The sequence below is a fragment of the Tripterygium wilfordii genome, chromosome 6 (genome assembly GCF_013401445.1).
Source record: "Tripterygium wilfordii isolate XIE 37 chromosome 6, ASM1340144v1, whole genome shotgun sequence".
NCBI lineage: Eukaryota > Viridiplantae > Streptophyta > Magnoliopsida > Celastrales > Celastraceae > Tripterygium > Tripterygium wilfordii.
This window is the reverse complement of record NC_052237.1, coordinates 9,545,149-9,563,108: the sequence shown is the minus strand read 5'-3', so window position 1 is coordinate 9,563,108 and position 17,960 is coordinate 9,545,149. Positions and strand designations below refer to the sequence as shown.

Sequence of the window (17,960 nt, the reverse complement as noted above, 5' to 3'; positions counted from 1 at the left end):
TTTGTCTCTCTCTTTTTAAGTAACTGACAACAATACATATAAATTTGTCATTTGCATATTTGATATGAATCTAAATAATGGCTGCGCACATAGAAGTTTACCACATGACAGTATAGTAAATTGGGCAAAACCAGCGCATGGTCACAAGAATATTGCTCTCAATGTGAATCGAACTTAATAACTTCCAAAGCCATACAGTTTGGACTAAGAGATTCACCTCTAGACTACGATTCATCCAAGTAAACCCAATCTTGGGCACGTGTATGTATCACATGCAAAGAGTTTTTTTTTTTTTTTTTTAATTCTCAAATTAAATATGCTTTGGTGTTTTGAATATCTAGTTACAAGTTACAACTATATTTGTAGTTTAGTGTCTGTACTTAGACACCCAGAGATGAGGAAGGGCATAATAAGGAAAAAAAAAATATTTTGGGTTCAAAATAAACGTAAATATGGAGATTCTCGAATAGATCAACCTTTCAAACTTCTCCTCAATCCATGAGTAGGTAAGACAATTTGACGAATTGAAATAATTGATTAGAATCAATAGGTGGTGGCATCAAAGTTGTAATAATTAATAACTGCGAGTGGAAACATCAAGAAAGGGATGTTTTGTTTTGTCACAATGCATTAATTCTACAATTATTTGGGCCCGGAAGTAACTATGGGCCTGGATCTAACAGGACTCAGCCTAACTGTGGTCAAACTAGCTTGGCCCAAGTCCATTTCACAAATCAGTAATGTTAAGTAGCGTATATAGTGATAGTTCATGGGAGCCCAAGTCTCTTAAATGAAATTTTAAAATGTTTTAACTCTTAAAATACATATTAGATTTTTAAAAAAAATTACATATTCAGAATCAGTACGTAAAACTCTTTCTAACAAGATCTATTTTCGATGAGTTTTATCGGGTAAATCTTAATTCCATTGTTTTTTTCAATGGAATTTCAAAAAAAAAAAAAAATTCAGAACTAAAACAATGAATTCTAGACTATGCTTTAAAAAACAATAGAATCTATATTAAAACAATAAATTTTGGACAATGAATTCTGGGATAAAAGAGTGGAAATAAAACTATTCCATTGATTAAATCAATGGAATAAACATGTTGGGCTCCCATGGACTACTAAACTGATGGATTACATGTCATTTTCATTTTACAAATAGGGTTGAATATAGGCCCTTGCGCACAACTTTGCAGTTGAAGACTTGGAGTTCAGAAATCATCTGTTGGTAATTGGTATTCACCTTGAATATTAATTAAAAATAAAATAAAATAAATTGAAGGGTTTAATTTCTTGGGTGGTTGTCTCTTGTCTTGATAACGGTTTAATATTTTTAATTGGGAATTCAAATTCAATTTGTTATATTACGTACCCATTATTTGCCCTCTCTTTATGAAAAGACAACAAGACACATTCAAATAGGGCTGTTATGTATCGATATTTACCGATATATCGTATCATTATTGATTTTTTTGGTGTATACCGTTATCAACACTACTATTTTTCGGTATGGTATTTTTACTGTTAATATCGGTATCGGTAACGGTGAGGAAATTTCAACACTATTATTTTTATGGATTATCGATATAGAGGAATTCTTCTATAAGTACTCAAAGTAAGGACTTAAAATAAGTACACATGTTTTTACCATTGATTTAAAACATGTGAGACCCAAAACAGTGAGTCCTACTAATCATTTCATTTAAATCAATGGTCAAAAAACTATACTTATTTTAAGTCCTTATTTTGAGTACTTATAGGAGAATTCATCTACCGATATATATATATATATAGACGAATTCTCACATAAAGGTATAGGCCTAGTTTGGTAAACCTTTTTAAAAATAGCAGATATACTAGTAGAAATGGTGTTAGCAGAAATGCTGGACAATTTTAGTAGCAGATATGTTACCTGAATACTGGATAGGTGTTTGGTTGAACTTTTGCTGTTAACATTTGGGTTGTGTAGCATATTGCGACAAATTACGTGCAGGGGTATTTTGTATATTAGTTGTATATGTTGTATCCAAACATACAAATTAATTTATAAAATTAATATAATGAATTTAATTAAATTCAAGATAATAATAAATTATTAATAAATAAATAAATTATTAATTTAAATAAATTGAACTTATTTATTTAATGGAGTAGATGTTCCGGCAGCTTCCCCTTTCAATACGAGCAAGACGGTGATAGAGGTGAGAAACTCGAGTCTTGGAACTTTAGGGCAAGTCAGGATATATTTGGTATATCAGTAATTGATTGGGGATAAAATAGGAAAAAACTGGTTAAAATTTATGAAATTGTACAAAGGCCTAGCATTTTATAACTAGTAGAAATGCTCCCAAAAAACCTATTGGAATCTGAGCCATGAAATTGTTGTTTGGATGACATGCAGCATTTATACTAGCAAGTAGTATAAATGCCGTCAAAAATTGTCATCCAAACTGGGCCATAATGTAAAAGTATAAACTAAGCGTGATTTTTTAATGGTGTGGATGAATGAGATGACAAGTGGGGTCCACTGTTTTGGATCTCGTATGTTTTAAATCAATGGTGTAAACATAGACCCTTATTTTACACCCTTATATTGAACCCTTATGTGAGAATTCCTCATATATATATATATATATTAATAACTTAATATTATTTTTATTTTTTGTTTTTTTAATGATAACCGTTAAACCTGGTAAATAGATCTACACCATTGATTTTTCAGGGTTCTTTGTTTAACCGATTCACTAATTTCACTCTCATTCTCTCTGCGCAGCCTGCTGCCTTCTACCTCAATTTCGACTTCGGCGACTCCTCCGCTGTAGCAGCTGCGAGAGAGGCAGAGGCGGTAAATTCGAGGCGCGTGGGTTTGGGCGAGTACCACGAATAGAGGAGGTCACGCAAAAGGCCCTTCTTGTCGATGCTGCTGGTATTCTCCTCGTTCCTTCCCAACCTGTTCTTCTGTCTCTTCTTGGACTGTATTAAGGAGGAAATTAAGGAGGATGTTAAGGAGGATATTAAGGAGGATATCAAGGAGCATGTTAAGGAGGATATCAAGGAGAATATATTATTGATTCCATTACCTTAAATGCATGCATAAATTAGGGAATGTTTCTAGTTGTTTGCCATTGTTTAGGCTTGACTTAGTGCTCTCTTCTCCTATATATATCACTAACATAGATGTAAATGAACATACAATTTTCTCAACACCATACACAATTCTTTTTCTCTGTTTTCTTTACAGACTGTTCCTCGGAATGTTTGTTCTGTATCAATGTCTTACCTGCCTCTTGTCTCTTGGATAAGTGATTATTATTGGGTTGGAGATTCTAGGCGTTCCTCTGATTTCTTCTAATTCGAGCTCCATTCATCTTGCGGGTCACCAGTTTGCTGCCAGGGGCGGCTTCCTTCTTTCCTGATCTTTCCTAATGTTCAGGTGTTGGTTTTTCTGGAGTTTTTGATGATCATCAGTTTGCTGCCAAGTTGGGTTGTATTTTTTGATCAGGTTGCTGTGCTTAGGAAATTGGATTGTTGTTGTGGATTTGCTTTTCTGATTCTTTTTGGTATAACTGGTTTTAGATTTATAGACAAATTGGTGAGAAGTATGGAGTTGATTATTCGGAGGATGAGATATTGAGCAGATACAGAAGGGCATATGAGCAGCCTTGGGGAAGATCATGACTAATTAATGCTACCAAAATATTTTTTTTGTGAAAATGATTTGAAGGCATACTAGCTGACAACAATATATTGCATACAAAGTAAGGTCTAGATTAGTACCAGTCACCGGATATTGGAGTATGAAAACACGACAGTACAAAAGTATAGATGTAAATAGCAAGTAGCAACTCTAAACGAGTACATTATTTTTATAAATATGGTAAATTATAAGTTCTGAGAGAGAGTTGGTATCACAGCACTCCATGAAAGAAACCGCATATGCAGAATCAATCATCAACATCAAGTAGCTGTCCCATTGTAATGGTGTGAAACTGTTTCTGCACAGAGGATCTTTGAGTCGATAGCTCCCGAGAAACTTGTTGCATAGAGGGCCGAGATTGCGGATTGGATTGTAAGCACGAGACTGCTATTTTTGCAACAATCACCACTTCCTTTCCTGCTCGATTCCTGGGAGATGAAGGACGTTGGCAAATGATGTATTGTTGAAGACGAAGAAGACGACGATGACGACACAGATGAGATGAGATCACCCGGATGCTCCCCTACCAGTATTTCTAGTGCCAAAACTCCGAAGCTATAAACATCACATTTTTCGTTCACCTCCATTGTGTAAGCAAGTTCTGAAAAGAAGATCATTTACTTGATGTGGCTAGTGTTAGGAATCAACCTTAATAATTAAGAGTGAATAGCACAAATATTAATGGAAAACAAAACAACATAAACATAGGGTTTTTACGTGGTTCATGTTATAGTAGTTAGAACGATGCAAACAACAGAATTAAGAGTGTGGAAATTAACATACACGAGATTTACGTGGTTTGGCAATGTGCCTACATCCACAGAGTTGTAGAGATTTTACCACTTTAAGGGAGAGAAAAAAAAACAATAGCAATACTCTCTCTATGATTTGGTAGCCATTAACAAGAGAGAGAAAACAATATGAGATTAGGTTATAAAAGACCTAAAGCATCTTTTTCATATTCCGAGTGACTTTACGAAACTGCGCTCCCAATTAGGACATACTTCAACTAAACAATTCACCCACTATAGGTTATGTCCAAAAGTCACCACAGTTATCACTATGTCAAGAAAAAGGTACAATAAAATTTCAGGTAATTCAGAATAAATAGGCCTCGACACTAGAGACATTCTACAATGTTGAAATTGCCCCTCTCTAGTCTCAAGGAAACCAAAAATTTCGTACAATCATGGGTCAGGCTCCATAAAACCTATCACCTAGCAAGCCAACATAGCTCCCAACAAGCGAAAGTGGAAGAAAATTAAGATGGAAATTACCTAGAGCAGTGTACCCCAATGTGCCTGCTAATGAAGTCCAATTGGATGAGTTAGGGTTCAAAATTCTTGCAGTGCCAAAGTCAGAGACATGAGCTTCATATTCTTCATCCAACAGAACATTTTTGCTTGATATGTCCCTATGAATTATAGGAGGTGAGCAGTCATGGTGCATATAGGAAATAGCATTGGCTACTCCTTTGACAACATTCATTCTCTTACTCCAATCAAACGCCATTGCTTGTTCCTCATCACCAAGTATCTTTTCCAAGCTCCCTCCATCCAAAAACTCATAAACCAAAAGTGAATGCCGTGGATGTGAGCAGAAACCATGGAACTTGACAATATTCCGATGTCGGATTTCTGTCAAAGCAAGAATTTCGCTTGTAAAAGCTTTTGAATTTGCAACTTCACAGTCTGGTAGTTGGTGAAGTTTCTTCACAGCCACAATTTGTCCAGTTGATAATACAGCTTTGTAGACACTTCCAGTCCCTCCCACTCCAATGCAATACTTGGACTCAAATCCCTAAGTTGCTTCAATGATGTTCTCATAAACCAACTTTCCATCATAGCTCCATATTGTGAATAGATTTTGATATTCTCCTTCCCTAGATTTGTTCTCTGTCTTCCGTTGTCTCTTTGTACGCGCAAAAAAAGTCACAAAAATGATTAGCAGGAGTAAAAGAACACATACAATGGGGATTGTGGCTAGAATCACCACTCTTTTGCCTCTCTTCTTTGCTTGACGGTGGCTGATCGAAGTAGGACAAGCCTTCAAACCGGTAACATTTCCGCACAAACCTTTGTTATCTCTAACTGCGTTGAAGGGCATTGTGTGGAAGGCTCCAATGTCAGGAACTGGGCCCTCTAATTGGTTGTAGGATATATCAATGGAAGTCAAGCTTAACAAATCACCAAAACTTGATGGGATGCTACCGGAGAGGTTATTATGTGAAAGATTCAGCCTTTCTAAGGTTTTCAATTCTCCTAATCCACTAGGAATCTCTCCTATCAGCGCATTGTGACTGAGATCAAGACTTTCGAGGAAGCCTAATTTTCCAATCTCAAACGAAACTTCTTCCAGGAATCCATTCCAGCTCAAATTCAATTCCAGTAGCTTCTTGCAGTCTCTTAGTTCTCTTGGAATAGAACCATTTAGACTGTTGGCTCCAAGATTGAGATATCTTAAGTTTGACAGATTACCAATCTCTACAGGTATTTTGCCTGAAAGCTAGTTACCACTTAGCTCAAGTTTGTATAATGATGGCAACCTTCCCAATTCCTTCGGAATCTCTCCAACTAGATTGGTTGAGGAGAGATCAAGTAAAGAAAGGTTAGTTGCCTTTCCAAGCTCCGATGGAATTCTACCAGAAATATTATTCCTTGCCATTTTCAAGCTTGTGAGATTGTGACAATGCCCCCATTTCCATGAAACCTCGCCATGCAGATTATTATCACTCAAATCTATGTAGTTTAAGTGAGGATATATGCCAAAACTTTCTGATAGATTTCCTACTAAATGGTTCCTATCCAGCCTGACTCTAATCAAACTGGTACAACTTTTCAAGCTCTTTGGGATTGGACCTTGAAAATGATTATCATAAACGGCAAGTACCTTAAGTGATCCACTATGGCATAGGCGTTCTGGTAAATGACCAATGAAGTTATTTTCGGCTAAGAACAAGATCTGCAACCGAGTAAGATTAGTTATTTCCAGTGGAATTTTCCCATGGAGCTTGTTATCAAATAACGTTACATCAGTAAAAAACTTAAGTTTCCCTATCTCTGGTGGAATGGTGCCAGATAACTCTGTTTGAAATATCGCCAATTCCGTGAGCTTTGTCATGTTTCCAATGGAAGATGGGATTGTCCCAGAGAGTTCATTTTCAAAAAGGTCAAGAAAGGATAGATTAGTCAAGTTCCCAATAGAAGTAGGAATTGTACCATTTACACTGTTACTTGATATGTCAAGCTCACTAAGTGATCCAAGTTTCCCAATTTCTGGAGGTATAGAACCTGAAAGTTCATTCTTATAAAGATAAAGACGGGATAAATTACTCAAGTTTCCAATGGAAGCAGGGATAAAACTTGTGAGAATGTTTTTATACAATCCAAGCTCAGAAAGATGTCTCAGCTTCACTATTTCCCAAGGTATGGAGCCAGAGAGTTTGTTTTCGAAAAGGTGAAGAATGGATAGATTAGTCAAGTTCCCAATAGAAGCAGGAATTGTACCATTTAGATTGTTCCATGGCACGTCAAGCTCACTGAGTGATTTAAGATTCCCAATTTCTGGAGGTATGGAACCTGAAAGTTAATTTTCATAAAGATAAAGAATGGATAAATTACTCATGTTTCCAATGGAAGTAGGGATAAAACCTGTGAGAATGTTTCCATGCAAAGTAAGCTCAGAAAGATGTCTCAGTTTTCCTATTTCCCGAGGTAAGGAGCCAGAGAGTTTATTTTCATCAAGGTAAAGAACGGATAGATTAGTCAAATTTCCAATAGAAACAGGAATTCTACCATTTAGACTATTATATGACATGTCAAGCTCACTGAGTGATCTAAGATTCCCAATTTCTGGAGGAATTGAGCTAGTTAGTAAATTGTCACCTAGGTCACATACACGAAGACTATTCAGCAAGCCCATCGCGGAAGGAATATTTCCTGAGAGTTTATTGTAGGACAAGATGAGTGTGGTGAGTTTGGAGAGGCTGCTGATGTGAAAAGGGATTGTTTCGGAAAGCGAATTATTTCCTAGATCAAGAGTAAGGAGATTAGGCAAGGATGAGAAGTTGAGACTATGAAGAGTACCTCTCAAACCATGACTCGAGAGGTCCAATCCGATGATGCTGCCGAATTTGCCGCAAGTGACTCCTTCCCAATGGCAAGTCCCATTTGCGACAACCCATGAAGTTAGGAGAGATTGGCTGTGTTTGGAGAGACTGGCTTTCCATTTTATAAGGGCCTCTCGTTCATTAATCCTACTAGAAGTGAGAGAAGTTGCAGATGGGGTGGAAGCCAAGAGTGTGAAGGATGAAAGCAAGACTATGGCAAGTAAGAACAAAGGCTGCTGGCATGTTTTGTAGAATGGCTTGCATGGAAGCATCATTGTTCGTGGCTGCAATACTACTAATTGCTACAAGAAACAAAGAGCGATATTGCTTATATATGTTGTATACTAAATCCTGTAGAAACGGTAGCTAATTATTAGATCCAAGAAACTAAGCTTCAAGCAGGGGCGAAGGCAGGACTTATCATGGGGGTCGCAGTGATGGACAGATGATTTTATGTCACGGTAGTCAAAGTTAAGCAGAGATTGCTGCCCCCGAAATTTTTTTTAAGTTGTCTATTAATTATACCATCAAAAGTATAAAAAAATAACACTAAAAATAAAAAATTTATAAATATAATTACTAATATTTGTCATATGTCTTATCAAAAATATTAGGGATCCCAGTAAATGAGATCCCAGCCATCTCAGTAATCAATCTTGACCATTTATCGATGTAAGTGTAAGGATTCACAAAACCTGACGCACATTAATCAGGGGACATAATTGATTACTGGGATGACTGAGATCCTATTTACTGGGATCGCTATCACTTCTAAGGTCTTATTGTTTCAACCATTTAGGTATAATTTTTTACAAAGGGGGGGTCTAAATTAAAAATTCAGGGGCTTTTTTTATATATATAATTACTGCATACTTAGGTATAATTAACGAATTGTGAGGGGGCTACATTAGGCTTGGCCTCTGGCTTCAAGTTGAAACTTATTTCAGAGTGTTTGCTTGTGTTTTTTTTTTCTTATTTTTTTATTAATAATATTGTACACTTTTTTAAATATGAATTTTATTTTTTTATTAAATCATCTTGTATTTTATAAGTTTGAACATAAGTATAAATTTAATAATAAATATTTATGATAAAAATAAAGGAAATTTACCCAAAAAAAATCATAAAATAACAAATTATACCGTTGCCATATTATTATGTAATTTTTATTTTATCTTTTAAACTAAGCATAATATATTTTGTCAGCTTATAAATTAGCATTACCTATAAGTTTCACATCTGCAGTTTATTCACAACTTGTAAGTTAGGCTTACTTATATAATACAAAGATAGATTAACTATGTCATTACCTAAAAGAAAGGAGAAAACTTGACAGAAGCCCATCATCCTCTGCAAATCAAATCAAATCAAATGCTTTTCTCCATGAAGACTTGACTTGCTGCTGTGTGCTTTCAGACCAATTTAGGGTCAAGAGTTCATACTAGGAAAGAGCATATGAACTGCTCAATAGTTGTACATGGTTTCCTTCAATCGGAATCAGACGTCTCTTTTCGTTTGGCATTTTAAGAATCCTATTTTCTTCTCGGTTGACCCGTGGAGGTGCAACTGGCCTTCTCTCCTTTTGATTTCCTTCACACGTCTTTCTTCTTTTAATTTGTCTTCTTGTGTAGCATTGTCTTCTTCTCCTTTACTTCCATCACAACAGGGCCCACAAAGTCTTCAAATATGCCCATTTAATTGGATTCCACAAATCCAATTACTTTGTTTAATTGGAATCCTCAAGTCAAATCATCCCTTAATTTGCACTAACCGGCCCCACATTTACTTTCTTTTTTCTTTGCTTCACTTGCACTGACACTTGTTTCTTTGAATCACATAGCAAATATGGGCCTAGTTTGCTAAAACTTACCAAACTTTTTCAATGTAACATATATGTTAATAGAAATAGTGATAGTAAAAATGCTGAACAATTTTAGTAATAGATATACTGTTTGAATGTTTTGTAATATTTGATTGAATTTTTGTTGGTAACATTTATTCTGTGTAGCATATTCTGATAAATTAGGTGTAGGGTATTATACATCTTAATTGTAATAGAGAACTATAGTTGTATCCAAACATAAAAAATTATTTATAAAATTAATATATAATGAATTAAAATAAATTAAAGATACTTAATTTATTATAAATTAATAAATTAATTAAAGTTTTAATAACAGTTAATTTATTTATTAAATGAGAAGTATTTTAATAGAACTATTCCTTAATGATATGAGGAGTAGAAATGGAATAAAGTTAATTTGATGGGGACAAAATAGAGAAATGATATTGAAATGCTGGTGAAATTGTTAAATATGGGAGCATTTCAGAAGTAATATAAATGCTAGATAAAAATCTTTTGGTCTATGTGCCCGAAAATTATTGTTTGGATGACTATCAACATTTATACTAACAAGTAGTATAAATATTGGTATAAAAACTATTCCAAACGGGGCCCTGGTCTTTTATCAAACCAGGAAAACATTTGTAATCCATATTTAGCAAATATGGTCTTCTATGAGCACCTAACCCAGCCATCTATCGGTAGGAACAACCACCGGAAGTGTTTGACCCATGTTGTGACCTAGCCATTGACAATGAGAGGAAGAGAAAGAAAAGAGAGAGTGTGAGTGTGAGGGGACGGGAGGGAAGAGAGCGAATATTTGTGTGAAATTTTCAAATTTCAAAATTTATCCACATAGGATGCTGATACGGACATTCCAATTAGATTTGGGTTCCTTTAGGTTATCAAATTTTGGGCTCTATATCATTTTCTTATGCAAAAATGTATGAACTTATTTAGATTTATTTATATTTGTAAGACAAAAACATATGTAAGTTAATTTGTATTTATTTTTATTATATGCGTCTGTTACAACTAAAATGCATAATATCCATATACGTAATTTGTCACAAAATATTACACAGTATAAATATTATCAAAAAAAGTTTAACCAAATATTATCAAGCATTCTTATAGCATATCTGTTATTAAAATTGTCTAATATTTCTACTATCACCACTTCTACTAACAGATATGTTACTTTCAATATGTTTTACTAAATAGGCCTATATATTTTACTATACACTTTGTTAGTATTTGATCAAAGTTTGGTTTATGGTTTTGTTCCTTTCCTCGAAGTCTTCAGGGAATTGAATAACATGAAAATGTGTGGGACCACGTGGGAAACGCTGGAAGTAGAAAAAGGGTGGACCAATTTGACAAAGATGTGTTGGTCTTTGCAAGTTGTGTTTGTAGTGGGTGTGGTAATTATTTTCTTTGTTCACACACGTCACTTTACGTGATTGGTGGATGTTGTGTTTTTTCCCCTTTAGAGCACTTGCAATGGTGTTATTTTGTCTGGGCCAACAAATATGTATGGGGTTTTGTGTTTTGCTGATGTGGTTGTATTGGGTTTTGTGTTTTGTTGATGTGGCTATATTGGAAGATGTGTTTTATATTGAAAGATTGTGTTGTAATGTAGTTTTATTGGGGACAACATGGAGGGAATGAGAATTTGTTGGCCACCATGTTGGGTGGGAAGGAAAATGTGTAGGAATTTGTGTTTTGTTGATGTGGTTATATTGGGAGATGTGTTTTGTTGATATTGTTGTATTGAGAGACGTGTTTGCTTTGACTTTTTATGAAATAGAAGTGGGACCCAATATAGATTTTTGCTGGGCTAACAAATTAAGATTACTGCAGTTGCTCTTATAGAAGTGATAGAGTTGCTGGGTTTGAGCAAGCCGAGAGTGTAAAAAAGCAGTATTTGTGAGAGAGAATATGATACAGAGATTTGTGAGTTAGTTCTTGAGTTCAAGTGAAGTGAATAAGCTCAAACTAAATCACATAAAGAAACAAACACTTTTGAGAATCTCTCAATTTTCTTACTAAGGAATCACTTCAACATAACAATTTCTTCAATACAAAATATGCTAATCTTCACTATAAAAAGAACAATAATATAAATAGGTTGGACGTGTCTCTTTTTATGGTAAGTTCTTCAATGCCCATGATCATGGCTGCTGAAATGAACCCATCAATTGCTCTCCATGATTAACTTTGTTGACCCCCATTTCTTGCTCTCCTTAATCAACTCAATTGACCATTCTTTTGCCATATCAATTCTCATAATATTTTGCTGAGACGTGAAATAACTTCCATTCTAGTATTCATGTGGTCATGCATAATTATAGGCTTATCTTTTGCACCAAGTATTTCTTGAATACCCATATTGCATCATCAAGAGCTCTTTTTTTTTTATTTTTGTAATCTTCATCATATTAGTGTTATTCGACCGGGGACGTAGGCAAGTTGAAGTTGTGTTGAACCTCGTTAAATCTTATGTTATCTTTCTCTCTTTTGTTTCCACAAGTATTCTATATTCGACTTTTGTTTCGTAAAATCCCAACAATTAGTATCGGAGCTGAGGTTCAATGGGTTTTGCAAAATTCGAGATAAAAGATTTTGATGGAGAGAATAGTTTGATGGGGTGGAAGCCAAGAGTTGGAAGGATGAAAGCAACATAATGGCAAGTAAGAACAATGTCTGCTGGCATGTTTTGTAGAATGGCCTGCATGGAAGCATCATTTTTGGTGGCTGCAGTACTACTAATTGTTTCTATGCATATATATATATATATATACACACACACACACTCTGGAAAGGATTTATTGTGGAAGCCTTTGAAGACCTCAGTTTTTCTTTATCTGATTAATGAAGTGTGGGTTTATCTTTTTTATCTTTCTAAACGGTAAATTTACCAATTACCAGTTCACCATAACTGATTGATTGGTATACCGATCAACGGTTTATCAACTCTACCGGTTTCAATAATGGTTTCCTTATTTGAGTTACCGAAGTGATTGGTATACCATGCTATTCACAATTCTGCTTGAACTCAACCTTGCATCAAAAAACCCAAATTTAGAATAATATTTTCACAATTAGAATCAAATAATTAATGCTACCAAAAAATATTTTTTGTGAAAATGATTTGAAGGCATACTAGCTAACAACAATATAATGCATACAAAGTAAGGTCTAGATTAGTACCAGTCACCAGATATTGGAGTATGAAAACAAGACAATACAAAAGTATAGATGTAAATAGCAAGTAGCAACTCTAAACGAGTACATTATTTTTATAAATATGGTAAATTATAAGTTCTGAGAGAGAGTTGGTATCACAGCACTCGATGAAAGAAACCGCATTTGCAGAATCAATCCTCAACATCAAGTAGCTGCCCCATTGTAATGGTGTGAAACTGTTTCTGCACAGAGGATCTTTGAGTTGATAGCTCCTGAGAAACTTGTTGCATAGAGGGCCGAGATTGCGGATTGGATTGTAAGCACGAGACTGCTATTTTTGCAACAGTCACCACTTCCTTTCCTGCTCGATTCGTGGGAGATGAAGGACGTTGGTCCAAAAGATTCTTCAATAGTAAATGATGTACTGTTGAAGATGAAGAAGACGACGATGACGACACAGATGAGATGAGATCACCAGGATGCTCCCCTACCAGTATTTCTAGTGCCAAAACTCCGAAGCTATAAACATCACATTTTTCATTCACCTCCATTGTGTAAGCAAGTTCTGCAAAGAAAATCATTTACTTGATGTGGCTAGTGTTAGGAATCAACCTTAATAATTAAGAGTGAATAGCACAAATATTAACGGAAAACAAAACAACATAAACATAGGGTTTTTACGTGGTTTATGTTATAGTTAGAACAATGCAAACAACAGAATTAAGACTGTGGAAATTAACATACACGAGATTTACGTGGTTCGGCAATATGTCTACGTCCACGGAGCTGTAGAGATTTCACTACTTTAAGGGAGAGAAAAAACAATAGCAATACTCTCTCTATGATTTGGTAACCGTTAACAAGAGAGAGAACAATATGAGATTAGGTAATAAAAGACCTAAAAAACATCTTTTTCATATTCCGAGTGACTTTACGAAACTGCGCTCTCAATTAGGACATACTTCAACTAAACAATTCACCTACTATAGGCTACGTCCAAAAGTCACCACATTTATCACTATGTCAAGAAAAAGGTACAATAAAATTTAAGGTAATTCAGAATAAATAGGCCTTGACACTAGAGGCATTCAACAATGTTGAAATTGCCCCTCTCTAGTCTCAAGGAAACCAAAAATTTCGTACAATCATGGGTCAGGCTCCATAAAACCTATCACCTAGAAATCCAACATAGCTCCTAACAAGCGAAAGTGGAAGAAAATTAAGATGGAAATTACCTGGAGCAGTGTACCCCAATGTGCCTGCTAATGAAGTCCAATTGGATGAGTTAGGGTTCAAAATTCTTGCAGTGCCAAAGTCAGAGACATGAGCTTCATATTCTTCATCCAACAGAACATTTTTGCTTGATATGTCCCTATGAATTATGGGAGGTGAGCAGTCATGGTGCATATAGGAAATAGCATTGGCTACTCCTTTGACAACATTCACTCTCTTACTCCAATCAAACGCCATTGCTTGTTCTTCATCACCAAGTATCTTTTCCAAGCTCCCTCCATCCAAAAACTCATAAACCAAAAGTGAATGCCGCGGATGTGAGCAGAAACCATGGAACTTGACAACATTCCGATGCCGGATTTCTGTCAAAGCAAGAATTTCGCTTGTAAAAGCTTTTGAATTTGCAACTTCACAGTCTGGTAGTTGGTGAAGTTTCTTCACAGCCACAATTTGTTCAGTTGATAATACAGCTTTGTAGACACTTCCATTCCCTCCCACTCCAATGCAATACTTGGACTCAAATCCCTCGGTTGCTTCAATGATGTTCTCATAAACCAACTTTCCATCATAGCTCCATATTGTGAATAGATTTTGATTTTGTCCTTCCCTAGATTTGTTCTCTGTCTTCCGTTGTCTCTTGGTACGTGTAAAAAAAGTTGCAAAAATGATTAGCAGGAGTAAAAGAACACATACAATGGGTATTGTGGGTACAATCACCACTCTTTTGCCTCTCTTCTTTGCTTGACGGTGGCTGATCGAAGTAGGACAAGCCTTCAAACCAGTAACATTTCCGCACAAACCCTTGTTATCTCTAACTGCGTCAAAGGGCACTGTGTGGAAGGCTCCAATGTCAGGAACATGACCCTCTAACTGGTTGTAGGATATATCAAATGAAGTCAAGCTTAACAAATCACCAAAACTTGATGGGATGCTACCGGAGAGGTTATTATGTGAAAGATTAAGCCTTTCTAAGGTTTTCAATTCTCCCATTCCACTAGGAATCTCTCCTATCAGCACATTGTGACTGAGATCAAGACTTTCAAGGAAGCCTAATTTTCCAATCTCAAACGGAACTTCTTCTAGGAATCCATTCCAGCTCAAATTCAATTCCAGTAGCTTCTTGCAGTCTCCCAGTTCTCCTGGAATAGAACCATTTAGACTATTGGCTCCAAGATTGAGATGTGTTAAGTTTGATAGAATGCCAATCTCTATTGGTATGCTGCCTGAAAGTTGATTACCACTTAGCTTAAGTTTGTATAATGATGTCAACTTTCCCAATTCCTTTGGAATCTCCCCAACTAGTTGGTTTGAGGAGAGATCAAGTAAAGAAAGGTTAGTTGCCTTTCCAAGCTCTGATGGAATTCGACCAGAAATATTATTCCTTGCCATTTTCAAGCTTGTGAGACTGTGACAACGCCCCCATTTCCATGAAACCTCGCCATGCAGATTATTGTCACTCAAATCTATGTAGTTTAAGTGAGGATATATGCCAAAAATTTCTGATAGATTTCCTACTAAATGGTTCCTATCCAGCCTGACTCTAATCAAACTGGTGCAGCTTTTCAAGCTCTTCGGGATTGGACCTTGAAAATGATTTTCATTGATGGCAAGTTCCTTAAGTGGTCCACTATGGCATAGGCGTTCTGGTAAATGACCAATGAAGTTATTTTCGGCTAATAACAAAACCTGCAACCGAGTAAGATTACTTATCTCCAGTGGAATTGTCCCACGTAGCTTGTTATCAAATAACCTTACATCAGTAAGAAACTTAAGTTTCCCCATCTCTGGTGGAATGGTGCCAGATAACTCTGTTTGATATATCGCCAATTTTGTGAGCTTTGTCATGTTTCCAATGGAAGATGGGATTGTCCCAGAGAGTTTGTTGTCAAAAAGCCAAAGACGAGTTAATTTTTGCAAGTTGCCAATGGAACGAGGAATTGTACCCATAAGATTGTTGATTGACAAAGCAAGCACATCCAGCGAATTTAAAGATCCGATTTCATGAGGTATGATTCCAGACAAAGCATTGGAGAAAAGTTGGAGAATGGAAAGATTTGCTAAGTTTCCTATTGAAGTGGGGAGGGTACCTGTCAGAATATTATTTGAAAAGTCAAGTACTTTGAGAGATGTTAAGAGTCCAATTTCTTCTGGTATGGAACTTGAGAGATTGTTTTCATAAAGATAAAGAACGGATAAATTACTCAAGTTTCCAATAGAAGCAGGGATAAAACCTGTGAGAATGTTTGTTTGCAAAGCAAGCTCAGAAAGATGTCTCAGTTTCCCTATTTCCCAAGGTATGGAGCCAGAGAGTTTGTTTTCAAAAAGGTAAAGAAAGGATATATTAGTCAAGTTCCCAATAGAAGCAGGAATTGTGCCATTTAGATTGTTACTTGACATGTCAAGCTCACTGAGTGATCTCAGATTCCCAATTTCTGGAGGTATGGAACCTGAAAGTTTATTTTTATAAAGGTAAAGAACTGTCAAGTTCCTCAAGCTCCATATAGAGGTAGGGATAATGCCTGTGAGGTTGTTTGCATACAAACCAATCATAGAGAGACTCCTTAGGCTTCCTATTTCTGGAGGAATACAGCCAGTTAGAAAATTTGCACCAAGGTTACATACACTAAGACTATTCAGCAAGCCTATCTCAGAAGGAATATTTCCTGAGAGTTTATTGTAGGACAAAAAGAGGGTGGTGAGTTTGGAGAGGCTGCTGATGTTAGAAGGGATGGTTCCGGAAAGCGAATTTGCTCCTAGATGAAGAGTAAGGAGATTAGGCAAGGAAGAGAAGTTGAGGCTGTGAAGCGTACCTCTCAAACCGTAACCTGAGAGGTCCAAGTGAATGACGCTTCCGAATTTGCTACAAGTGACTCCTTCCCAATGGCAAGTCCCATTAGCGACGACCCATGAAGATAGGAGAGATTGGCTGTGTTTGGAGAGGCTAGCTTTCCATTTGAGAAGGGCCTCTGGTTCATTCCTACCAGAAGTGAAAGAAGTTGCAGATGGGGTGGAAACCAAGACTTGGAAGGATGAAAGCAACACAATGGCAAGTAAGAACAAAGCCCGCTGGCATGTTCTGTAGAATGGCTTGCATGGAAGCATCATTGTTGGTGGCTGCAATACTAGTAATTGTTATGCATGGATATGTAGACTTTGGGAAGTATTTATTGTAAAAGTCTTTGGAGACCTCAATTTTGTCTGCATATGGACCATAAGGCGCATATTCTACGTTGAAGACCCACAAGACTTGATACCTTATAGCATTTTAGGACTCTTCAGATTTACTGTAGTGGCAAAGAAATCGTACAGGCCCCAACGCGGTTAGTCACATCATCGGCCCCTACCCACAAATGATAGCAGGACCCATTGACTAAGTGCCAATGGATGCATTTCAAGTTGTCAACTCAAGATCTCGTCTAAATCTTTAATTTCATTATAGCATATACAACTAGTCACTCTGTCCAAGACAATAAATCTCTGACATTTCACTACCCTCTCCACTAAGTCATGTCAAGTATCGTTCAGTCGATCCAAGTCCTCTTGACCAAAGGATACGTATAATCTCCCCCAGCATCCGACAAACCATCGAGGAAAGTGTCCACCCGATAGATTGCCTTATACCAAGCGATCCCTGGCATCGTCATTGGGACATGTCTCCCAATAACCTCGAGACCCACACTAATCTCGTCACTAACACAACCTTCATTTAATAAATACCCCCAAGTCTTATTTCCAATTTAGCGTTTGAAAATTGACATAAGTTTTATCATAATATCTCCACCTGAGATTTACTTTTGAGAAACCTGCTATCCAACTCCGAGGGACAAGATCGACCAAAGTGGGATATCCACATTATCTTCCTTGTGCAACTGAGGTTATAAAGAG

At 36.3% G+C, this 17,960-nt stretch overlaps 1 protein-coding gene and 1 pseudogene across 1 annotated transcript; both read right to left on the bottom strand.

Annotated features, from left to right (window-relative positions):
- Window positions 1–3,691: 3,691 nt before the first annotated feature.
- LOC120000367 lies at window positions 3,692–8,104 on the bottom strand (annotated as a pseudogene).
- Window positions 8,105–12,794: 4,690 nt separating this feature from the next.
- On the bottom strand, window positions 12,795–17,292 carry LOC119999520 (probable leucine-rich repeat receptor-like protein kinase At1g35710). The gene is made up of 2 exons (XM_038847132.1): window positions 14,078–17,292; window positions 12,795–13,407 (listed from the first exon to the last, which is right to left on the bottom strand). The coding sequence occupies exons 1-2, from the start codon at window positions 17,178–17,180 to the stop codon at window positions 13,034–13,036; spliced, it is 3,477 nt and encodes a 1,158-aa protein (XP_038703060.1). The 5' UTR covers window positions 17,181–17,292; the 3' UTR covers window positions 12,795–13,033.
- Between the last annotated feature and the right edge of the window lie 668 nt (window positions 17,293–17,960).